This window comes from Epargyreus clarus, unplaced genomic scaffold (assembly GCF_041222505.1).
Source record: "Epargyreus clarus isolate Ecla_fem2 unplaced genomic scaffold, WU_Ecla_fem_2.2 ptg000007l, whole genome shotgun sequence".
NCBI classification, from domain to species: Eukaryota; Metazoa; Arthropoda; class Insecta; order Lepidoptera; family Hesperiidae; genus Epargyreus; species Epargyreus clarus.
Window position 1 is genome coordinate 9,076,389 of NW_027332215.1, and position 27,066 is coordinate 9,103,454.

General features: G+C 34.5%; 1 protein-coding gene and 1 non-coding gene across 2 annotated transcripts in view; one reads left to right on the forward strand and one right to left on the reverse strand.

The window, feature by feature from the left end:
- LOC140743349 (glutamate receptor 1) overlaps positions 1-27,066 on the forward strand; it is a 138,580-nt gene that overhangs the window by 11,532 nt on the left and 99,982 nt on the right. Inside the window, exon 2 of the mRNA XM_073074523.1 lies at positions 18,954-19,106. Coding sequence (XP_072930624.1) covers positions 18,954-19,106 — 153 coding nt within the window. The remainder of the gene's footprint in view (positions 1-18,953; positions 19,107-27,066) is intronic.
- Positions 25,165-25,236, reverse strand: TRNAF-GAA (transfer RNA phenylalanine (anticodon GAA)). The gene has a single exon. It is a non-coding gene; the product is annotated as a tRNA-Phe (tRNA).

Sequence of the window (27,066 nt, forward strand, 5' to 3'; positions counted from 1 at the left end):
GATGCTACTTCTATGGCGAATTATGTCTGTTTATGCTACACCTCACGAATTGGTTATTAAATCAATTAATCGATCAATTCAAGTGACTTAAGTCAATTCAAGTGACTTAAGTCACTTGAATTGATCGATTAATTGATTTAATTGATCATTTTGTTTGGATAGATAAAGAACATATTCTTTGTTTATCCAAACAAAATGATGCCGTTATTCATAAGCAAGAACATCATTTTGTTTGTCTATTATTTACAGAGAGAACTTTATAGTGATACGAATATTAATCAATCAATAGCACACATTAATTAATTGTAAAATTTACACGTGATATAAAATAAATATATCACACGTTGAAATTGAAACACATATCATGAGTCACATACAGCCAGAGCCGTGCGCTGATACCTATAGCCAATAAAACTTTAATTTACTCCCAGTATTAACTGAAATATATTATTATTATCATAATTTATCGAAAATTAATTCACATTTGACCACATCACTCAGTAGCTAATTATATGTAAATGTTGGGATATATGTAAATAGTGGGATTATTGAAACAGTTTCAATAGCGTAATGAGCGTCGAAGATAGGGGAAATTAATATAGAACCGACCTTTTTGTAAAACCAATCTGCGGTGTGATGTTTGCTTTAAAATAAGCTCGATTAAAGCAACATTTTATAATTTATATGTTTTAATTAAACACGTTATGAACGAACTGAATGGATATTGAAATACACCAACGTTGCTCGCGCGGCTGCAGCTATATTTTAGTTTTGCACATCGTTTTTTAATTGCGCTTGGATATTAATTTCCAATAATTTGTGTTTTACCACTGAATCACTAAAATTATTATGAGTTAATAATTTGGAGAATCTACCTAAAATCCACGAGGTAGTAATGATCTAAAATTGTCTGTAAGTATTATTTATGTTTTCACTAATAATTTTAATTTACTGATTGTTTTTAGGAAAGCTTCGGTAACTTTCTTCGGTATAAAATTCGTATTTACATTCACATGCATTGACCAGTTCACATCGGATGCACGTCAACGATATAATTTGCAATTCTTTTCCATAAATCAATCCAGGAGATTTATGGCACAGTCTCGAGTATTGCAGATTTTTATCGACGGATTGGTTAGATTGCCAAATTGGTACTAGTACTATTTGTACGAGCACGTTCGCCCATCAAAATTCAACCAATAGAATAACTATATCGACGTTTGACTCAATACTTGGCAGAGGACCAGCTGTAAAAACGAGAAATCGTTAATTTAAACAGTCAATAATTCAATAAGTTTAAATAAAATAGGTAACTAAGATTAATTTGTTTGAGAAATACATTACGTATTATATTTAAGGTTCCGTACCCAAAGGGTAAAAACGAATCCCTATTACTAAGAGTGTCTTTCCGTCTGTCACAGGGCTTTATCTCTTAAACCATAATAGATAGACTTCCTTAATCTTATGATAACGAATACTAAAAAAACATTAGTGGTCTAGAATCCTCCGTGTAAGAGTTCAACTCGCACTTGGCCAATAGTTTGATGAATAAATGAATATAATAATATGCTACGAGTATTATTGAGGATAACATTTCTTCTACAGATGGCTAAATAATAAAGAAATCAGATTGACATAAGATATACCTTAAAAATTACTTAATTTATAGATAGTATTATCCAATTTAATAATTACAGATTACGTTCAAGTCAAAAGCTGGCTAAAAAGATTTGTAATTACTCATTTTCCCTTTCCATATCCAAGTTAAATCTTTTTCAATTATTTACTCGTTAACGCAACAGAAAAATTGCTCGACCATTTATCGGCGAAGTTCCGAAAGATTGCGCAACGCAATTGTATATTTGAGCGCGATTAAAAACGCCACGAAAAACCGTTGACGAGATAAGCCTCGCTTGAAAATTGAGGTGTACAAAACAATGATGCATTTATTGCCTTGTTCCGAAGCCGGTGTAACGGCGCTCGTTTTGGTGCATTGCAACCAATCGATATTTTTTGTTGGCGGAAGCTTAGCAAAACGAGTGAACCGGGTAACTGGGTATTAATTAATGGAAGTGTGCAGCCGTTTTAGCTCCATTTCGGCGGTTTTATCGAGACCGTCTTTGTTCTTTTATGAAAGGCTGTCGACAGGTTGGGCAAGAAATACTGCAGAATATATTTTTTCGGTCAGTTTTTATTAAAAGCCGGCAAGGCTACATATATTTAATTATATTTCGTTCGCGGCTAGTTAGACGATCGACGTGTAAATTTAATTAACGCTGTTTAAATAGAGCTTCAAAGGACTTGTGATGAAAAGGTGATATTTTTTAATGTCTTTTCAATTTAGAAATTGAATAAGTAATTTGTCTACTAGTATTAGTAGTATGAAATACATTTATTCATATAACAAATACAGGTAGATACATAAAGACTCAGGGCAAGGGTTGAAATGTAACTTCTCAATTTTTCAAAGTTATATTATTACTTACTATAACTGTGAAAAACGTAAACCCCCTAGAGTTCCTTAAATAAAGCTCCCAAGGTGTTCAGACTACCAATGTCATTTGGCTAGCACAATGACTTAAACCTTTTCTGTAGAAGTGGGACCATACGTAAATTACTCTTTTTCTTTTAAGAGCATAATGTAATGAGCATAATTTAGAATTCACCGCACACCAATCTGCAAGCAGACCATGTTGTCTATCTTGACAAATCGTTTACTATACGCCGGCGCCACAGAGCTATTAACGCTCCGACATGCACCAGATGGACGACATCAATTAGAACACGTCTCTGACGTGTAACCATATATTGTGCTTTACCGGTTAACCCGTAATTGTTGGTAAATACATCAATATCACTGTTTCCATATAGACGATTGACCCCGTCACTTCTCTGTGATTGGTAAACTAATCTTCTGAGTTACTACAATTTAAATTTAAACAAAGTGTGGCAATGTTGCTCTTGCAGCCAAAAAGCAAAGAGTACAAGATGAGAAAAAGAACGATAAGAATTTAATTACACATCTGCCCTAATAATCATCTCGGTTTGGCCGGATATCGAACCTGGAAAGCTAACACAACACACTGTCAAAGTGAGCTTTGTGCGTAAAATATAATATTTATCACTGATTAAGTACATTGCATCTTAAAAGACAGAAACTTCGTCAGTAAATCAGCTCCATACCTACATTATTACCGTCCTCACTTTCTAGGACATAATTTATGCTTGTTGAACAAACCTGCAATATCTCGCCGCCCTTTCGTGATAATATTTTGTTTCGAACAAATATTCCTACCATATTGAGTTTTCTCGAAACAGCACCCTGAAAACTTTTAACAATATTTGGGTAAAGTTGCTAACATTACCAGCCACCGAAGTTATCTCACCAACGCTGCTTTCTGATACCTCTTATATTGCAGAAATTGTTACGATCAACTTTTGCTATCCCGCGGAATCTTATGCGTGGCCCACATAATGTGGAAAGTCACTTGAAACTTTACAGCTTAAAAACTCGATTTCAACTTAACGTTGAATTTTACAGCGTATTTAGTTTTCGCCAGCTAAGTAAATTAAACAAATATTATTTTTCTTACTTCACCTTCTTTAGCCTTCTTTAGCCTTAACTCTTATTAATTACGATAAAACATATTGGAATCAAATTCTAAATAATGATATTTTTCTTTTGGGGAAACATATTGCTCAGTATTGATGTACTCGTAAGTTCGTTAAGTAGAAGTCAAAAAGGTTTATCTGACCACAATTTCAGATTAAAAAATATGAGCGCAAAAATCAGCTTTTTTAGACAAAATTGGTTTAGAGACTTGCTGTCAAAACACATAGACTTCTGCAATGGTTAGACCTGAATTTATCAACTAGACATTTCAAGCATCTTTATTTTATCAATAAACCTAGCGATGGTTCGGGCGCAGACGTTAAGAGGTCTGTACAATATTCGAAAAATGTCTACAAAGCGTCTCAACCAATACCTTTCCGTACAAGTCTAACGGAGCTCTGATAAATGTCGGTGGTACAGGAAATCCCGGCTTAGTTCCGAGTGTTTTTCCAAGCAGAACAGTCATTCTGTTCCAAGACAAACGAGAAAGGATACCTCATAGTCGACTCCTTTTATCTCTCTGTCTCTTGACCTATTTAGAAGCCCAAGCGGCATCAATTCTGTGTTGGCATTGTTTGGTAAGTGGAGCGCTTATAGTTTAGTGGCAGTGGTATATTTATATTACGTTTTCTTAAGCAATATCGGGCATAAACTGATGTTTTTATAATTTTTCATAAAGACGTATACGGGTTATCTAAAACTGGAATCCACCCAACTCCACCAAATCAACTATCGGATACTCGTTAAGTTGTGTAGTTCTTTCGACTGTTATTTACATCATATATATGAATGAAAAAAATAAAACTGTATGTATTGTACATACAGTTTCTTTTTTTTCATTCATATAATAACAAAATTGCTGGTATATTCTAAAATTGTTCCTTTTTACTATTCTGACACGTTAAAAATTAATCAACATTAATTGGAGTTAGAGCGACTCTACTCCACAAAGATATTCCGAAGAGAATTTGCCGCCAAGCTAACTAAAAAACGGGGTGACGTATAATTTCTTTGAAATGACGGATTCAGTCCAGGAGTGCTACGGAATTGTGATCCTAAGTGATCGTAACGTAGAAACTTACCATTGACCTGCAGGAGCGTGAGATCCTCCCAGTCGCATTTTCAAAACCCTTTGAGCGACGTGCTAAAAGCGTTAAAAGCAATAAAGCTTCTGTTTTGGCCAGGCAATGTCGAAATTAGTCCTAAATTTCAGACTGAAATACCTAAGTGTAGAAAAGTAGATGGCACTGAGTGCTAAAATCTGCTACGTTAGAAATTTCGTAAGTGGTAAGTACTTGGACTCGATACGAAAATGCACTACTTTCGCAAATATTTCTGGAAAGTTCTGTTTATTACTAAGCTCCTTTAGTTATTAAATTGAAGTAGCATACAGTCCTGATGGCTTACTATCACTGACGTCTCTTCCCAAACCCTCCGAATGAGAGTACTAATCAGCAATAAGGGAATAATCAGCAATTAAATACCAAGCAGTACTTATATTGACTTCCAAACACGAATCGCTATTTTAAACCTATACTTTTTAAAGGAACATTATTTTGTCTCATAAAGTACCTTCAAAATAGTAATTGAAATGAAACTACAAAAATATCTATAACCTCTTAAAATAATGATTCTAATTGTCTATCTATCGAACTCTTAAGATGTCTAAGTGCAATACACGACTTTCTAATCGAACAATAAAACCACCGATTTGCAGTAGTTGGTTCGACTAAGTTTAGCTTTTAACCTCCTTATTATGAGTATAGAAACAAATAGAGGCCATTGAAAGTAATGTTGCAGTCAATTATACGGAGCCGTATTATCGTAGCTCTTGCTTTAGGCACTGTATTTTGAAAGGTATATTATAATAAGAAGAAATTATCCCGAGAAGGATTACGTTGTGGTAACAATAAATTGCTATTATATTAATATTTTCGTTTTACATTTTCATTGTTATTATGTGACTTGAAAATATTTTTATCTTGTTTATGAGTAACAACAAATATGATACACGAAAGTATTAACGAATATCGACTAAACTACTGAATAATGAAATTCTTAAGTTATTTCTGCCTAATTCCTAGGGTTTTATTGCAAAAGATGAGCTGCTTTATCGCTATTATTATCTACGGACATTTTGATGAAAGAAGGATCTCTCCGTAATATTTTGGAGTAAATATATTTCATGTTTCCTCCAGTACCTAATATGATCTGTCTTTGCGTCGGATTCCTGACATAGTTAATACAATATGCATAGACTTATCACGTTAAGTGACTGTAGGCCAGTTTGTTAGTATGCCAATATGGGCTACTAAACTAGAAAATAAGGTAGCAATAAGAAACTCAGCAAGACTTGTAATCTCTTAGTCCTTGCAGTAATTGTCAGTAACTTAGAATGCATGAATGTCACTGTTATAAGGAAGAAATATGAAAGTAGGTCAAGTTGAACGCACTGTAAAGTTATAAACAAAGTGACACGCAAGTGGCTGTATCGCAAACTGCTGAGGTAATATCACTTACCCGCGTTAATAATGCAGGATGGAGTTTAAGCTCTTGTTGCATTTTTCCCCGCTATTTTATCGGGCAATTTAATGCTACAGTATAACAAACCATTAAATCGCTTTACTTGGATCCGGACTCCGTTTAGAATGAAATGATTTTATGTTATATTCGACCAAGCCGTAATACAAACATCTGTTAATTTTAAGTCCTTAAAATCGTGCAGAGTTTCACAGGCGTCTGTTTTTAATCTGCTTCTATGTTACATTGGGGGGGGGGGGGGGGCGACTAGGTGCTGCAGCGTAATCTCTCCGTGGGAGCTACGATGACTACTTACTTGAAGCGGTGGCACTAATGGTTTCGAGACGCTTTGCTTTCAAAGGCCGAGGGATGCCATGGTATCCCATGTATTCGTTGAACACATATCGAGATTGAGTCGTTTGTGAAGTACACACCGTTGTAGCTGTACGAGGACACGGCGCAGCATTCATAACCAACAAGCTTCCGCGCGTCTCAAAGATGACAGGATGAAGTAGTTACAGCTTCATAAAAAGAGAAGAGCAAACGCCGTCGCTACCTAGAATGTACTATATAGAAGATAAACCTAAATATCTGTGTAAAGGTTACTTTTGGAATAATCTAGCCTATTGTTACCATGCAAATTTTACGTCTAAAACGTTTTTATGCTGTTCCCGTCAGCGTTTGTTTGAAATTTTACACGGATTATTGTGTAACAAGCCGAAACGTGGCAGGTTTATCGTATGTTCAAACAGGTGCTTCTATACCAAGTTGATTAACATATTTCAAGAAGAATATTCATGTGGCGTGCTTTCAAATTGATAGAGAAATTAGTAATATAAAACCAAATATCCGACTGCTAAAAATAAAGAACTGAAAACGAAGTAATGCGTAAAAGAGTCCAACGACACTTCGTTTGTTGAAATCCACCAAGTAGTTTTGTTGTTTTTGTATGCATTAGTTGTAGTAGTAGAATAAAACTTTATTGATAGGGGAAGTACACGAAATTACTAAGTCATCTAGGTAAATTTTAGTTTTGTGAAGCAAATACCAATAAAGGACGTTGATTAAAAGTTACCATAACTGCACAAAGTCACAGGAACTAGTGTGGGTGCTTCAATTCTCAAAGGTCCCGCGACAGCTCGTTTAGCCATATCGTTTGATATTGTCCCACTCGATGAATCTGAACAACTGTCCATTTGAAAATTAAGCGTACGATATCGCAAATTCCGTCGAGACATTCTGTGATCGAACTTTGACAGATTGCGCTTCAAGGGGAAAATGGAAAAGCAATTCCGATGTCCTTTAAACAAGGTAAACGTTACTTAACTTGACCAGTGATAATAGTGTTTAATGTAGATTGTTTAATCTGTCTAATTAAAAAGGCCCATGAATATAAAAAAGTTATAGTCATGCAGGACTTACGAAGTTAGATCTACTTGAGTGCATATTAAAGTGTATTTTCATTACCACGATATTATTAACTTGACCATGTCGCATATCGCTGTAATCACCAAGGGATCTGAGAGGAGCGTAAATTGCTCCCCCCAGGGCAGATCCCGATAGAAGGGCATCGCGTTAGGAGAACTCCGGTTGTGTTCCGTTGGAGATCCCGGAGTTCTCCACCTAACGTTGAGGACGGCCACCGGGGGCTTTTATTACGGTAAAAATCCCACATAACCCGGCGTCACTTCCATGGCGTCGGGTACCTTTTGAAGGTTTCCCCCTCGTCCAGAAAAAAAAGGATCGTCAGGATTAACAATTTTCCTTGTACAATTTTAGTGTGGTTTTTAGTTTTTAAACTATAAGTATTTTATCACAAGTAGTTGAAGATGAGATCGACTTTTATGTAGTGGAAAAGCTGGCTCGTGTCAGCCTGTAGTTTAAGCGTTTAAAGCGTTAGTTAAAGAAGTTAAAACGAGGTGAGTTTTAAAACTTTGATAAGCGAAAAACATGGTGTAGTGCTCGTTTCATAAAAGTGAAATACGTAAGTTATGGCATGTAAGGAATGTAATACTTCGATGACAGTTATTCGTCGCTTACGGTCGTCAATTGTCGCCGGTTGTCATCAGTGACAATAATATAGGTGTAGCAAACGATGCACAGAGCATGCAGTCCACCTGATGGTAGGTGGCTACTGCCGTCCATGGACATCTGTAATCAACTCCAGATAGGATTAGATGTTTGTAGGTGAGGTCGGCTACAGATGCGCCGCTACACCTGAGGACTAAGTTGGAAAGCCTCGGAAAAGTATGTCTCCCATACCACACTTCTGAAATGAGAACAAAGCTGCGCTTAACACTGCTGTTATGGGGCGGAAATAGGTGTGGCGGTGGTGCGGCCTGTGTCGAACCACAAAGGGTTCTACCACCTTCCGTTATTATTATATTATACATATTATATGATAGTTTATTAGTTTACTGTCGCTTATGAGCTATCTCTCTTAGATAGGGCGTTGATGAGATCCTCCCGAAGAGGTGTATCACGGTAAACACAACTATGCAGCAGTGAAACTACGTGACCAGTTGTCGCAATGAGGGCTTTTAACTTTCAACTTATTTATGTGACATAAAATGTAATTACATGAAGAATTTGCGAGTAAGCCCCTGGCTACAGCCCAACGGGTACCGTTCGCAAGTAATGTGCTTTTGAAATAATATGTTATAATAAAACGGGCCTAGATAATATAAGACATGTTGCTTACATTTAGAAGCTTTAAACCTTCTTCGAGTTTATTACTAAATAGGGCAAAACTGTATTTTTTAACGAATTTGCGCGGACCTAAATTAAATTGTATTGAAGTTTGAGTAAAGTCGATTAAAAACAAATAATTGACCAAAATTTGGTGGTACGGAACCCTGAATACCTGAATACCCTGAGTAAAGATCAAATAATTCGATATCTTTTAAAATACGGTAATACTGTTATCCGTATGGTTAAGAGGCCATAAATCTTCCATCGTATTTTAGGGTTCCGTACCCAAAGGGTAAAAACGGGACCCTATTACTAAGCCTCCGCTGTCTGTCCGTCTGTCCGTCGATCCATCTGTCACAGAGGTCTATCTCTTGCACCGTAATAGACACATGTCATTTTTACAGAATGTAATGTTTTTTTTTCTTCTTCTTAACGAGGGGGATACCTTCAAAAGGTACAAAGGTACAAAGGTTCAAAAGGTACCCAATGACGTGGGAGCGACGCCGGGTTATGTGGGATTCTTACCGCACTAAAAGTCCTCAACACTTGTTGGAGAACCTATAACAACAAATACTAAAAATAAAATAAAAACTTGTCAATAAATGCGGGTTGCTATTCAAGAAACCGCTATGTTCGACATTTTTCGCTTTATCTTTTGAACTATAGGTGGACAGTTCAATTTTTCGCAATGCATGTACTTCAATGGCTGTAACAATCAATAACAAATGATAAAAATAAATTGAAACATTTATTGGTACGGATTCCTCCGGGTGCGATTTCGACTTGCACTTGGCCAATTATTTAAAAGTTTGCTAGTAACAATTATCTCAGACAAAAAAAGCTATTAGGATCTTGATATTCAAACGGTCAGTATGTTAGATATATATATTAATTATTTATCCTTATTTAAAATTTACTCATGTATAACTCGCCTAAAATACTTAGGTTAAACACTTAACTATCAATTTATTTACGTTAGGAATAGCACTAGGATTTTGAAATGGATATTAAAGCATCCGAAATATTTGGAATACAAACATAAATTTCAAGTTTCTAAATTCATGAATTGTTTAACACGTTAATTATATTACTATCAGTATGATATTGAAGAGGTTCGAGTGTTATGAATACATATATACTTTCAAGTGTCTATTTTGAATACGGGTATGTAATAACCAGTCAGTAATAATTAGCTCAAACACTTCGGCCGTAATTGATGAACTGGCCGCAAACAGCTGGTCGTGCGACAGCAATTTGCGTATTTGCTCGCCTGCCTTAGTTTGTTCAACAAACATGTTTACAATATATTTAACTCTTTAGTGAAATCACACACGAGTGATCAGGTAAAAGTCGGTATTTCAACAATGCAGACCTCATATTGAGAGTAAAACCGGTGTGGTCCACCTGGAAGGCCACCTATTGCCACACCTTCCTACAATAAGGTTGTGTTTCAGCATAGATTAGTAAAGATTACAAAATTTTGAAAATAAATGGGGCTCAACATAAGAAAAGCCGCATTTTTTTGAAGGTTCCTTCATCTATTAAACAGTTATAATTGTCATAATGCTATCTATGGCTATCACTTTTATGGCTTCAACGATAAAAATACTATAAATCAAAAAATAAAAACGAATGAAAATTTGGTCACACGGAACCCATAGTCTGCGAGCCCGACACGCACTTGGCCAATTATTTATGAATGATAGACGTCATTCTCGCTTGATATTGTCTGTGCGACCATTGTACGGGATCAAAGATAAAGCTAATTGGTAGGAAAACCAGCTATCGCATTTAAATCTACATTTTTGTTTTTTTCCGAGCACGACTGTCAATCTGGACGAATTCATTACTCACGTCAATCTTCTTCGATCTGTGGTGGAAACGTTTTTGCTTTTTTATTATGCGTCAATAAAATTGTAAATTGATTTTAGGAAGGCACACTTAACACCTGAACCCGTGTCGAGACTTTAAGGACGTTTGCGCAACGTCTGCAAACTCACGCGACGGAAAAGTCTCTTACAAAGATGTACAAAATTCATTTAGATAATACAATATCGCCGCATATTTCGTCCTTCTATTCATAAATATCAAAACCCGTTAAACTAACTCGAATACGAGTCTAACTTGCAAAAATTATAAATTAATTTTCCATCCCACAAAACGTATCCCGTTTGAGTATCTTGAATGTACGTACAATTCTTTCATCGGTACGCTGTTGTGAATAGGATGTGCGGATATAAAAAAAAAACCCTTTCAGTCTAGACTCCGCTCGGAAATCCATAGGTTTATTTTTATGATTTTGTAAAAGAAAGTTTTTATAAATAGGCATCCCCGCTTTGTTCGGTTATTCAAATAGGTGGTCAGCCCTGTGTAAATATAATCAACATGAAAGCTCCTTTTTGATAAACCCCGGTAAAGGATACAAAATATAAAATACTACGTTCAAAAGACTACTTGAAGTTAGATACTAATATTTCGCAACAGATTGATATTACTTACTTGCTCATAACTTTAAAAGCTGTATTCAATGGGTTTATCTGTGGTTGGAATTCTCAAAGGCATAACGTTGTTGTTTGTGCTTCCTTCTACTTCATCTATTACATTACGTTAAATTTCATTTAGCGTAATGTAATAGATAAAGAACAATTACATAACTTTAACAAGTGTAATATTTTTGTTATTTTCGGAGACATTAATAAATACAACTTGGATTGTTGTGTACCTACCCAGGAAATGAATGAGAATTCCTTGAAAATTCTCGTCTAGACTATTTTTGAATGTAATCTTTAAAAACTTGCCTAATATTATAAAAAAAACAATGGTTTATTTCAACAATGGTATTGGTATATAACATTCTTAGCTCGCGTAATTTCGCAAAAATGTTGCACATGACTTAAAAGGCGAAGAATAATTATAGAGGAGCTATAAATCAAATGAAAATTTCCTACTATGCTGTGCCTTAAACACCGATGCATCAGTGCATATTCAGCTAGTTGTTCAAAACATTCTAAGAGGATTTAAGCTATCGGAGCGTATTGTTAGTTACTAAACTAAAACTTTAAATGCTATCGAATTTTGGCTTAGAATTAAGTGCATTTCGAGCACAGTTTGAAATTTTAGCTACACTTTATCTCTTCATCTATTGGCGAAGCAATTATGTGTTGTATCTACATTTTTTATTCTGGGTATTGTAGATTTAAAACACAATATAGTACATAAGTAGTAGTTACTGATCACTATTACTTTATAAGGTGTCTTGGCAATAAAGGACAAACTGCGAAGGAATCACTTTAAGAAACATAAAAACACGTTTAAATACTTAGTAAAAGATGTACCAAAGATGTTAATTCCAAAATTTAGATGAATCTAGTGACACGTAATAATATGTTAAAATCATCAAGTCATTTGGGCTACAGGGCGTGACAAAAATTAGAAATTTTCTTAAAAACATTACCGTCCAGTTCAGTAGTCAATTACATTTATCCTTTAAAAAAAATATTTATTTTGATAGGAATTTCTAAATAAGGATTGGTCTTTTATTGTTATCCTAACAAAGTTATTTTTAAAACAAAAAATATATTTCTGGTTGCATTACCTACATCGTGAAGACAATGCAAGAGTAGTAATTTTTATAGTTACTTTATTAACTTAACTTAATAATTTTTTAAGTTACACTCCAATGTAATAAATTCCGTAACATCGTGGATCATGAATGAGGCGCGTAGCCTTGAGAACGTTTTAATGTAATGACGAACTAAGCGTTGACGAACGATACGTACTATAAAGCGGCAATGGAGCATGAGGGTTTTTCTTCTCAGTTTTTTAGTTAAAAATTCTTTAGGCTCGTATTCTTTTGACGCATAGATAACACAATATTTCGACCGTAACGTAAGCGTAACTTATCGTTAGCTATATCCGAAAAGTATGGGAATAAAAGATTACGCAATGCGTGTGTAAATATTATTAAAAACCTTTTTGGCTTACAAAATGTTATTTAAATAACATTAATATGTATCCTCTATAAACTAGAACTATGGGAAAAAAGTCATAAGTATTATTTGTAAGCGTCCTCTTAATGACATAATTTTTGGTGATAAACCAATGAAATATACGGCCAAGAGCAGGGGAAATGTGTGCCAATAAAGTTATATAGGTATTGCTATAACTCAAAAAGAGTATGCATTTGCGTAGACTCCAAGTACTCTACGTATCATTCTCAACGCCTGAGTATTAATCTGAGGATTAAATTTTAATGTACGCATAAAATTTCCAATAGCGTACTACAAACGCGAACTGTCATGAGCGATGAGAAACTCATAGTTCACGAGTCTTTATTAGGGTTAATTAATACTTATTTATCCCGCTTATTTGAGTTAAGTTCGTTTGTTGATCGCGATCGCGTATTATAATAACCTCTCGATGTCACTGTATTGCGCCGCTCGGTCTCCAATTAATACAACCATCATTATATTTCATGTACAGGGTAAAATAGGTTAATAGTCTAATGATCCTTGAGATACTGGTAGTCTAGTTCAATCCGTTGGTGCGCACCTCCGATTATTGCCCCGCGCTGCGGAGGGTAATGTTGTTCGAGTGTATGTATGTCTATCTAAATCTTTTTGCAAGTTCTGTAGCCGAAATCGCTTGAAGGATTTTAACACATGTTATGACGTGTCGTTAATAATCTAAACTGTAGAAGTGAGATATTTGCTTATCTGGGATTGCAGGGTTAATTTTTATAGATTACCAAAAACACAACATTGTTGCTAAACACTAAAGGAAACATTGCAAGGAATCTGAAAAATTAAAAGTCTATAAAGAAAGACTGGGGGTTAGGTTAGTTTAGGTTAGAGTTCCATATCCATCACCACTACTACGTTTTGCTTAGTAATAAAATTATTTATAATAAAGCGGTCCTCGGTACCTGTAACTGGTACACGCTTAATATCGATTTCTCGTACGTTATATTAGCCCTTTTATAATTATGGGTGCTCCGAGGCACCCCTTTACGCTACGTGTTGAAAGGGTTATGAGTAGGTATATGCAATGTTTTCTATTTTTATTGTAGCGCGAATGTGGAACACCACTCACCTTTTATACAATTTTCCTGCTGATAGAATAACGTTGAACAATGTTTTTCAATCTTTTCACGTTCCTTATTTCACCTTTCACGTAATAGTAAAAATGTGACGTGACTTTCTATTCTCAATTTATTCGTAAATCCAAGTTATAAAGATTTTTTTATTTTTTATGAAATTAAATAACGAACTAGCATGTGCTTCATCTACTTACGTGTAAATGGAGGAATATGTAATGTAGGTAGTAAAGTCAGTGTCGCCGCAACGCTGCGAATCACTGATTCAAGGACCTTTGCGTAAAGTTCAGGTCCCTCCTAGCGACCATATTGTGTCTGTTATCACAAACATACATAATTATTGTTTCGTTATAAGTTTAATAAATTTTGATGTCCATTGCTAGAACTATTTATTCTCTCATCACAAAAAGTTGGTACATATTCTTCGGAAAGATTTTATGCCAAAGTCACCTTCAAATCATTCTTAGAAAGCGAAGAACAATGCAAAAAGCAATAAAGCTTATTGCTTTATTAGACAAAATATGAGTTATCCATTGTATTTAAGCTCTTAGTGGTGGTGTCGAAAAACTTTTTATATTCTGGTATTACATCAGTCAAATAGATAATAGTTAGGTATGTAAAGTCACGTCCACAAATAATACTCGTATATTACTCCTGCGCTTAGAAATATCAGAGACTTATTCCCAAAAAAGTTTTGGCTTTTAGAGGCCTATTTTGTTACGTTACGTACGGATTCTCTTTACGAAACAATTTTCTATTTAAACGGATAAACTGGCTGTATTAGTGTGGATGACAGTTTATTAATCGCACGAATCAACGTACGAGCCTAATCCGGTTCACGTGTCAGACCAATATATTATGGAATGCCTGTACATGATTAACGTAAACAGAACATTCCGTGACACCCGATCTCAGCTTATAGATAGTAATATCTACTAGCAGTGGTCGAATTCGACAATAACTTTTGAGATAACTGGATATACAGCGAATTATAAGATGGTTTGTTCTTAACTTCAATGCGTTATATTTTACTTTTACAAATATTAAACGTAGATATAAAATGTACCTTTTATCTATGATATGTATGAATACGATAAATACTTTAAGTAAAAAAAAAATTAACGTCAACCCATTGTTGTCCCACTGCTGGACGGGGTCCTCTTAGAAAGAGAAGGATAACGCCATAGTTTACCGCGCTGGACTGGCTGAAATAATTTTATAAATCACTTTCCATTCTACTAAGTATATACTTTTTAATCAGAATTCATGGTTTAATGAACGTCTTTAAGTCTTCAGTAAAAATCGATTGATGCATGCTATATGGGTCAATTTTAGTTAATAATACGTTTTAAAGATACCTATTTTAAGTATTAATCAAATTTTATGGTTTCACACCATAGGTTCCATTAGGTAAGGTAATTATTTACGAAAATATTTTTTACTAATTATATTTCTGTAAAACGCTTAGACAGTTATATGAAAATTATTCAGTAACGTCAACTGTAAAGTGTAGTTATTTATATTTATCTTTTAAATATGCATTACATACGTCAATGTTATGCAATAATTATTATGAAAGTGTTAAAATAATTTCTCATTAAACACTGAAATGTTAATCAATATTCGTGGAGTGAATATTCGCACATATTGAAATATTTTATTTTACTGGAAATATCATAATTTGAATATAATTAATATAAACGGGATATTTGTTCTCAAACATACAAAAATCCTTTTATGTTTATAAAAAATATTTTAAAAATGTAATATAAAAAATGACACCGCGCATCTACGTAAAAATAACATACTTTAGCATTTACACTAATAATTGACTTGCAATCAAAACCTACTAAGAAATAATTTTATTTTAAGAAACTATTGTACCAAGAAAGTCTGCAAAATATTGCTACGAGTATTACAACAAAACAAGAAGTCATTGTTCCGCGCAATTCTCTCAGTAAACAACGCACAATGACCGCAAACCACACAGAAATGCAAAGACGTTCCAGATAGCTGTTCTATAATTTAAAACGCAGTTTTAAATAACATGGATTACACAAAAGATTAAACAGAACGGGCGCTATCAAAGTAGAAAAAAGGCAAATAAGAACGGTCCTGCAGTAATATTGCGACTTGCTATTATCGTCTCATAAAATTTGCAGCGCCGCTGGACGCCGGAGTTTAAAATATTTCTACAGAGCGAAAAAGTTTCTTTTAATCTCCTTTTAATGAAGTTACAGGGGTCTCAGGTAAGACACCGCGTTACAAACAAATCCGGCGCCTTCATAAAATCCCTGTGAAAGTAGATCTAACTACTAATTAGCCTGGACTATTACCAAGGACAACTTGATATACAAATATATAATTAATAATAATATTATAATCTGAATCGTTTTCGTTTACTATTTTCATGTTAGAATTTTTTTAAATGTAACTAACATTTTTCCAGTACTAAAAACATATTTCCAGCATATTAATGAAGCCGGAGTCGAATGTACATTCCACATGATGTTAAGTATTGATGTTATGATGTTAAGTACTCGAGGACACTTATCGCCCAAATCAAGTAGACGTTATTGGCCTCAGTCATTAGGTTAGTCATAGTTAAGATTAAGTCTTAAATTTTACTATTACCAATTTCCTTAAATACTATACTTTGATACAACAGTTAGCCTAGTGGTTGAAACTCGGCCATTCGATCGAAGGTTCCAACGTACAAATACTAAACGCGCACCTCTGATTTTCAAAATTGTATGAAAACATCGTGTGGAAATCGTGGCCAGCGCGGTGAACTATGGCCTAATCTGCATTGGGACAATAATCGATTTACGATAACGATGTCGATTTTATTAATATAGCTGTTATGAAAATTGTTACATAATAGTGCCACTACACATAAAAGATAAGCAACTCTATGTTAATATGAACGAAACGAATTATGTGAACGAAACAAAAAAAAATTGTTGATTTTATAAGATCAGCTAACATAAATGCTTAGTAATAATATGCTAATTTGCCTAATGCGAACCGGAGAAAAAATCAAAACCAAATAAGCTCTTTGAAAAGGAGCGTAATTCTATTAAAAGGCGGTTAAAATTACTCGGCGAGTCGGAAAAACCGAGCAGCGGCAATAAAACAATCAGCTCTGCTAAAGGAGTAGTTAAGTTCGTTCAAAGATCATTAGCGTTTTTCCACCACTAAACGTTCCGCGCCACACAAAGCAAAACAATTACTGAAATCGGTTCAACAGAGCCAGGAAATATGTGGTTTCAGCTCGATGAAATTCGTCGCGATGGAAAGATGACGTTGCAAATGGAAGAAATATGGCTGGAAACGGCGCTTAGTTTCCAGGATAATGTTCGATCGGCGTGGAAATGAAAAAGACAGGAAGTGTGGTACGTAAGGCGTTTCGCCCGGGGGTGTAATCGCAGCCACTACTTAGGAGCGTGTTTCCAGTATTCATCCGTCAACGTCTTCGCATGGTCATATATGTATTGCGTGCTTTGATTGCTTAAGATGTATGCGTATGTTAATAAATCAATCACATTGCGCTTTTGCGACGCATCCTAAGGCACGTTCCGGCTTTGCATCTGTTGACCTGTCGTGTCGTTAGATAAATCACATCATATGTTGTGCCCTCTTAGCACATAGCCTCATAGCAGCAAAACTTTAGTAAATCAATAGAAAACCTCAAAGTGACGATAACAACATAATATATGTTATGTTATGATATGGTATTATGATAATATGTTACCTCATTACTAATCACAGGTCATCTAATTGATTTTGGTTATGATTTAATTAATATATGCTTTAGAGATTATCCAAATGCAGAACTATCTCCTTTGTATGGATGTGGTTTGAGCAGTCGTTTACTAACAAAAGAAACGTAAAGTGCTTAACCAATGATGACGATCATTCACGTTATTATTATTTGAGTGCTATAAACTCGATGGTAAAACAATTCGAAGAGTCTTTTGAAGGTGGTAGGACCCTTTGTTCGACTCCGACGACTGCCACACTCATTTCTTCCTTATAACAGAAGTGTAAAACGCTGCTGTATGTGTTGAAAGGTGTGGTAAGGGAGACATTTTCCGAGGCGCTCCAGCTTAGCCCTGAGTAGCGGCGCATCTGTGGCCGATCTCAGGTAGAATCTAATCCTATCTGGGGTTGATTACAGCTTTATTCTTACCGCGTACGTGCAAAATGTGAAATCAACTTCATGACATGGGGCTCTTCAAGAGGGGTGTAAAAAGAACTCTCCTTCAAAGCCGGCGATGCATTGGCGACTCCTCTGGGGTTGCAAATATCCATAGGGGACGGTGACTGCTTTCCATCAGGTAGCCCGTCTGCCTTATCGTTAGGTTATATATAAAAAAAAAATGTTCATGGGCAGCAGTAGCCGCTTACCATCAGGTGGACTGCATGCGCTTCTGCTACACATATATTATAAAAGAAAGTATTTAGTCATCTACACAGCGCCTAAAGGAACAACTAAACTGTGGCTTTACTGATTCAGATAAACGTTGCGGTCAGCGCTCGTATATCAAACGAGGACAATCCCGGAACCTCGCATTTTCCTGACCGATAAATACGTCCCAGCTTAATACTCTAGCTCAAATATTTTTACACGTATTAGTAGTGTTCTTTCAGATCTTACTCTAAGTATAAGATGAAACTAATTACATTTATGCATGCGTTTTGATTTTTGCAACTACTAAGCCATTTTATAAATAAAATTGCATGTGTTATATGTAGGTAATTAACGACTATTTAATAAATATTTCTCATTATTTCTCTTCTAACTGTGTATTTTCTTAAATCAGAAGATTTGGATAATATTTAAATTAAAATAATATTGTGCTTTTCAAGTTTAGCTACATACATATTGAAGATATAAGGCACTACTACGGGTTTACGAAATACAGTAGAAAACGAATAAAACCTATCTACATTAGGGTGGCAAGATGTTACGCCAGAATGTAACACACTATGCTTAGCCATTAAAATTCAAAGCACGTTTCCTCTTTCCAGGTGCAATCTTTGATCAGAGTACCGAGGAGACGCAGTACGTGTTCCGATATGCCATGACGGTGCACAACCAAAACATTAGCAGCCGTCGACTGGAACTACAGGCCTACGTCGACATCATCAACACCGCTGACGCCTTCAAGCTTTCACGACTCAGTAAGTACTACAATCAAACTCAAATTCAAATCGTATTTATTTAATGTTGTTTCACATTGAACCGCTTTGAAAGGTTTCGCTATAAAGTATGTGTTTTAATAAGCAATAAAACACGGGACTGAAATTTGTCAATTTTTAAATTAGTAGACAGTAAAGGTTAATTTCGTAGGTAAAATGCATACATGGATTAATTATAAATTAATAACTAGCATTAAATAACAGTACAGTTGATTCTAGGATTTTTGATACACAACCAATGTACCTACTCGTACATATACCATTACCAGACTGAAAGGTCGTTCCACACCGGCGACACCACCGCCACAAGACGTCTAAAACAACAGTATTAAGCGCTGCTGTATTCTGAGTTGAAAGGTACGGTAAGGGAGACATACTTTTCCGGGGCATTCCAGCTTAGTCCAGGGCTTCTGTGGCCTATTTCAGGTAGGACCTGATATCCAAGGGCGCCTAAAGCCATTTCCAACAGGTGGACCGAATCTGCTACTCTTACGAGTATATTATAAAGTAAATATAAATATATCAGATTTCACTAAACAGTGACTTTGTTAAACGAGTTAAAATAACGACGAATGTAAGAAGACTATATACTCGTTATAGGAATAAACAAGAAAGTAGGAAGGTGAATAATATAGAATTTCAAATTATCGCTTCCTTATTAATAGTTTCCAAGCAAGTTGCAAAGACGCAGTAAGTCTACCTACGTGAACATTGTACCAAAATAACAAACTTAATAGATCAAGTTTCTTTGCAGCCATTATAAACATCGCGTGAGCTCTAACATCTTACGGCTCATTGAGCGATTTGGATTATTATTAAGTTAATAGTAGCATCTTTTCTTTACAGTATTTTTGTCACAAACCTTAGGTACAATAGAAATACAGGTTTGTGGTTTTTGTTATTCAAAATACTATTCAATCCGTTTGAAGACATTTTTGTAGTAGTCTAAGACACACAGTGAGTAGAAGTAAACCAGTTTACGCGAGTTATCACATGACTTGTACTCTCGTGTCGTGTGCTTTATAATATATGAGTAGCAGACCAGCATGCAGTTCACCTGATGGTAAGTGGCTACTGCCGCTCATGGAAATCTATGATCTACCCCAGATAAGATTAGATTCCTACTTGAGGTCGGCCACAGACACTGCACTAACACTGAGGACTAAGCTGGAATGCCTTGGAATGGTATGTCTCCCTTATCACTCCCGTCAAACCAGAACGCAGCGCTTGAATCTGCTATTTTTAGGCAGAAATAGGTATCGCGGTGTTGCCGCCGGAGTCCAACCATAAAATATTCTACTACCTTTAAAAGTCAGTTGCATATAAGTAACGTTCATTGATTTTATTTGTAAAAATGTAATGCCATACCTATAGTGGAATGAAGAAAAAAGTTCGTCTACATAGTAGAGTATAAATAAAATCCATGGTAGAAACGAGGCTTTAGATACAACATTAGAACGAGTTATCTTTAACACTTGCATTAGCCGTGCTTCATAAAAATAAAATGGAATATGGTACTAAAATGTGTCAGTCAAAAATCTCGATAACTTTTACGCGTACATGTATGTGGTAATAGCTATTCACTATACCGTCCATGTTTCAAAGGGTAAAGCTGACGCTCATGTTAATATCATTAGTTAAACCGAAGGCCTTACGGCGGCATTACACGAACTATCGGATTTACAACCCGCATCCCCACCGATGCCCACGAAAGCATCGATAAGCTGTTATAGCATGCTACCACTAAATGATAACCAATAAATGCTGAATAAATGCTTTTATTCTTACACTTTTGTGGTAGTTTCTATTGATATACAAATATTCAGTTAATTTTTAATAAAACAGTAAAGTCCGTGGTTAGAATTCTAGGCATGCACCTCGTTTTTCACAGTAAAGTTATGTGCGTATTAAAAGTTATTTATCACTTGCTTGCTTTCAAGAAAGGTAGTTAAAACTACACACGTGAGAAATCTGAAAAAATCCTGTAAAGATTTGTGAATTCTACGAATTCGCACTAGGCCAGTGCGGTAGACCTAATCTTTATCATTGTGAGAGTAGACCCGTGCCCAGCAGTGGGACAGTAGTGGATTGTTGACCACAAATATTAACTGCAATTTTTTTATGCCGCATTGTTGGATACATGTCTGTCCTCGCAAGTAGGTAAGACATAGCACATATTCAACCACGACGATTCAAGGCGGATTAGTGGAGAAATTTACTGGTTAGTGGTCACCGGCGCCGGATATTATCAAACCGCCCATAAGGCCTCAGGACTTGTTTAACAATTGTTATCTAATGATAGCTACATTATATTTTGTATCTCCCTTCGAAATGCGATAACGTACAAGACATTGACGCAGTAGCAATTATTTATCCATCTAAAATCTTTTCGTTTTATCAAGTTGCATATGAACCACACGTTTTTCGTGTAAATTATTTTCTGTTTATTTTTTTATAGTCCCGTATAAAAACATGATTCGTAAGTATGTTAAAATTCTATTCTTCTCAAATAATAAGTTTATGTCACATTGCCTCTTTTCTAGAGACTAGTGCACTATTGAAATAATTATTATGAGTTACAGCTGAGCCGCTTAAGGGTAATATACTGCTTTTAAGCTTACTCAACTGAGTAACCACATACATCTTGTACGAAAACCAGGTCGACTGTAAACATTTGTAAAACGTTCCAGCTTTATAAATTGAAATTTAACTCATGTTTTTGTTTGATTCGTATTTTTTTAATTAAACGTTTAACAAAAAGTGTAATATTATATTTAGCTGAAACTAGGACATGAATAAATAAAACGGGAAATGTTTTTTTAGAATCGGGTTGCGATATTTGAACTTCAAACACGGTAAAACTACATAGAGATCAGATCCCGTTTTTAAAATTGGTAGGCTTGCGTCGGCTTCAGGCCTAAAATTTAGATGCCCTTTGAAGCGCTTTAATGATAGGTGGTATACACCATATACGTCATATACGTGATAGGTGATCATTCCTATCATCGTATATGTAATCTTTGCATGCACAATACGATGCACTCATATACATTTTCAGCTGATAGCACACAATGTACTCTAAAAATATTGATAAGGATAACTTTTTCAAAATATAAAAGCAGCAAATGTGCATGCAGTTCTTCTAATGGTATGGGGAATCTGTCGCCCATCGACGTCTATAATCAATTATAGATAAGATTGTTTTCCTATCTGAGCTCGGTCACGGATGCGCCGCTACCCCTCGGATTAAAATGACATTATAAAATTTATATTTAATTATAAAATAATGAAATAACATAAAAAAGTTAATTATTTGTTTAATTTATTTTCAACTTTCTATTTTATTTGCGCGTTACTTTGTGTGAATCTACGTTTATTTATATCTACACACATAGAACGTGTCAGATACGAACAATGACAAACAAAATATTATTCTTTTATACAATGCATTTTATCTTTTGTAACCCGGCCACACAGACACCACCAGATCCAGAGTGTGCTCGGTCGGTAAAATAATATTTGTCTGCGCGGTTGCATGTATAAACAAAAACTCAAAAAGTAATAAACGAAACAGTACGCTACACGTAACTACCAAATTTTAAATCAAAAACAACACAAATTTCAAATAGATTTAATAAGTACATTAATTAGTTTAGTTAGTAAAATCAAATATATCGTCAATGTAGGCTTTTAGTGAATGTAATAAATCTAAACGCTGACAAAACATTGGTTATAAATTGAAATCATAACACTAAATAGTTCACTGCCCAATTTGCGCCGTTTGTGCAGGTATCAAATATCGCTCATTGCGAGCTTAAATAATTTATTAATTTAGAGAAACGTATTAATTATATTCATTTGAATAACTTGTTATTTATAATTCGTTATTTGTACGTTTTCGTCGTCATCGTGGTTGTCAACCAATTACTGTCCTACTGTTAGCCATGACTGTCTTGATCACGATTACTTGTCTTGTCAATGAGAAGAATTAAGCCATCGCATTGGCCTAGTCTGTGACTTTACAAACCTTTGAGTAGCTTTTTTTAAAGATTGCTTCAGTATGCACGTCCTCATGATGTTTTTACTATTAAAGCAAGTGATAATAATCAATTCCTAATAAGCACATACGAGTAACTTCGAAAAATCAGAGTTGCGTGCATGGGATTTGAACCTTGACGTTCAAGCACGCAAGCAGGGTCAGTATATTAAACGAAACTAAGCGTATAAGTTGAAAATGTAAATTGTAAGTTTCTAGTGGAAGATATTAGTAATATTTATTAAAAGGCTGGTTTTAACTAGTTAAGACCAGTCACTTTAACTTTTACTACCACTTAGTTTCAATGATGATCCACCGAGTTATTATTTAATTCTTAGTTTTTTATAGCTAGTATTGGAAATTAAAAATATAAAAATACTATTCTATATCTGTCGTAAAGCTGCATCTATTCTCTATTACATCATGCATTAGCACTTTAACTTAACTCGTACTGTCGTTTGCATTCAAACTACTTGGAGATAGTTTGCGCCTTATTGAAAGGATGACTGGAAATTAAGAATGCAGACAAGGCCTTGTTTCCCTGGTTCCGCATTGAGTGTCCTCCGAGCCGCCATCAGCACGCTCCGTGATCGGAATACACCCGCTTTGATCAATACAGAAGAAGCCGGAATGTACCTAGTTTTCGCAAGGATTGTGTTAATGTTAAGAAGCAAATAACTATTGAATATAATCGATTAGTGAGAACTTCGTAATAGTTTTCTTATTTTATAACCTACCAACTGTTGCCCGCGATTTCGTACACGTAGACTATTAGACAATGTAATACAAACACTCATCCTTTATCGAAACCTTTTAATGGTGGAATATCCAAAAATCCGTTTAAAGTAGGTGCCGTATCAGAAAATGAACCCATTCTTTTAGTTAGTCAATAAGTGAGTGCGTATCCTGTCGTTTATACGAGTATATCACAGACAGACAGAAAAATATATATTTTTTCTTATTTTTATATTCATCTAGATTACGTATACATCTTAAATATAAAATTCTCGTGTCACAATGTTAATTACCGAAACGGCTCCGAAACGGCTTTATCGATTTTCACCAAATTTTATATGCATATTCAGTAGGTCTGAGAATCAGCTTCTATCTATTTTTCATACCCCTAAGTGGTAGTAACATTTTTTTATTTTTATAGCAACACAGCGTTTGCCGGGTCAACTAGTGAATACATCAAAGAAAATAACCCACATAACCCTAAGAATGTGTCGCTCCCACGGAACCGGGTACCTTTTGAAGGTTTCCCCCTCGTAAACAAAAAAAAAGTAATTACATCAATATGTACCGATAAATGCTTAAAGGTAATGCCAAGCTACGGCGTAGAAGGGCTACGCAGTACCTCTACATCGTAAAAAATATAATATCTGACCAGTCTTTCCATAAAATAACGAACCAACGGTATTCAGTTTATTAATATACTCATTTGTTTTGTCTTAAATATTAATGATTAGGAATCTTACGTACAATAGTCCCTTGAGAAGCATATTGATTAAGCACAGCGTATGCCACACTTCGTACACCGCTACCGTATTACTATAGTACCGTCATAAAACAATGTTGATATCAAAGCTAAAAATTATAATGTTCTTCTTTAAACAACAAGTAACCAACATAATATTGAATTAGAATATAATACTATTTTTGTATATGTATTATAGACAAAATAAGATTTTCTTTTGTTGACGTGTTATTAAAACATATCGTATTGCAACTTCAATAGTTATACATATTTATTGTACTTGAATGGTATACTAAGAACCATTGAATTTATTAGAAAAAATAAATAATACGATTTTCTTTAATCAGTTGATTCTTGTACATAATATACCAATTGCTACCAAATTTGTTCATCATTATGCTTCAAACTTTAAAATTAAATTGCAAATCATCAATGGCCATGGAGGCCAAATTTGACAAAATTTATTTTAAGAAATGTTTTTATGGAATATATATTAAAATTAAATTTAAGAAAAAAAAAACAAAAAGTGCCGGAGCTCGGTCTCGAACCAAGGGCCGTTAGATCTTCAATCTACCGCTCTCCCACTGAGCTACTCCGGCTGTGCTTGTATTGCTAAACAAATTGATCACTATCGTGAAAATCTTGTATCGACACTGAATATTAAATGGTAACACGATACGATAGGGTCTAAACTGAAATGGTGAAGCAAAGGGGAGGCCTTTATGAAGTAATACTCGCATGCTGTAATAGTGAAAATTCGACCGTAACTAAGAGCAATTAAACACTAAACTTGAAATTCACTGAGGTATAACATGAACAGTTATCCTTTTCTATAGATTATATTTCATTGATAAAATACCTATTTCGAAAACAGTTTTCACTACAGCAAACGTTTTTAATTTTTGAGTTATTTTAAAAACACCCAACAGACATTAAAAATAGGTTTAATCAGCTAAGCCAAATTTAGAAGCAATGTAAACCGTTTTTTTTTTATTTAGATTGTTTCTATGAAAATTTGACATTTGATTATTGTTAAATTGACAGTAGATATGCACGTTAGTAATGTTAATAATGATTGTTTTTTGTTTGTTTAAATCATCATTATTACCCACTACTTTCCTGCGGTTCTTCCATATAAGACATTGAATTATACTGTAAAACAAGTTTGTAATGAGTAAATTTACTTAAATAACGAATAATAAATAAAAGTTAATTTTGTTTTTACAGATTTTTACCTCATACAATGTTCAAATTAATTCAAATTTCCATCGGTAATAAATATTTGTTTGTACAAATATAATTCCATTTCAGAAGCTATATAGCCTTTGAAGGCCGTGACGAGGTTTATTGGAAATATGATTGTAGACAATATGATAAGCGATGATTACGGGGTAATATTAATTACATAATTTTTGAATTGTTCATTTTACTTTACGCTGGTATCATGTAGTGTATAAATTTTCATTTTACATTGTTCGCACACTTTATAGGTGTTGCAAATTTCGCTTAAATTGAACTTACGTCAAAGCGTTTAATTATGAAAGTGACTTTGTTATACTCTTCCGTTTCTTAATTTTCTCGATGACAGATCGACGCCCATGTAATTTTGAGTTGTTACCGTTAAAATGTCACACAGATAATACTGTACTTCATGGACAGGTAGTAATGTGTACATAATGATTACTATAGGAGCTATAACGATATATATTACTATAGGAGCTATAATGATATAACGATAAAAATGTAAGAAACTAAACTATTGCCGGATACTTTTGTACAAATTTATTAACTTTAATATTATATTACATATACTTATAATATTATATTTTATTACAAGATGTTACACGTATAAATTTTTGATTGATAATGCCTACTTCTTTAAAATTTTCGAAGCTGTTGTAAAATAGGTAGGTTTTAGTCAGTAAATTGTCTTAGTTTTCTTACGGCGAAAGCTTTGTTGTATTTGTCTTTGTTCAAAATACATATAATAAATATATGCGATCGATATCATTGCTGATTTGGTCACAACACTACATATAACTGTCATCGAGAAAATAAAGAAATGGAAATAGTATAGTGTAGCAGCGATATTGATTCTAAATTTTTACTCGACTGTAGACTGGTGATGGAAATGCTTTTCGAGTATGTAAATATATCTCATTCTTTATCAAGCTCTACAACCCAAACGGCTTCATAGATTTTATCATATGAGGTGTTGTTGGATTCGTCTATATTAGACTTTGTAGGTTCTTATGTTACACCTCAATTTTATCCTGTCCTAGAAAATACACTGTATAACATTTAGGACTTGTACTCGTTTAAATGCAATTAAAAATAACATTACGAATTTGAGCATTTAATTAAATAGTGTAAACAAGACTATTTCTGTTGTCTTTTCAATATATCTAATATAATGTTAACTTAAACTT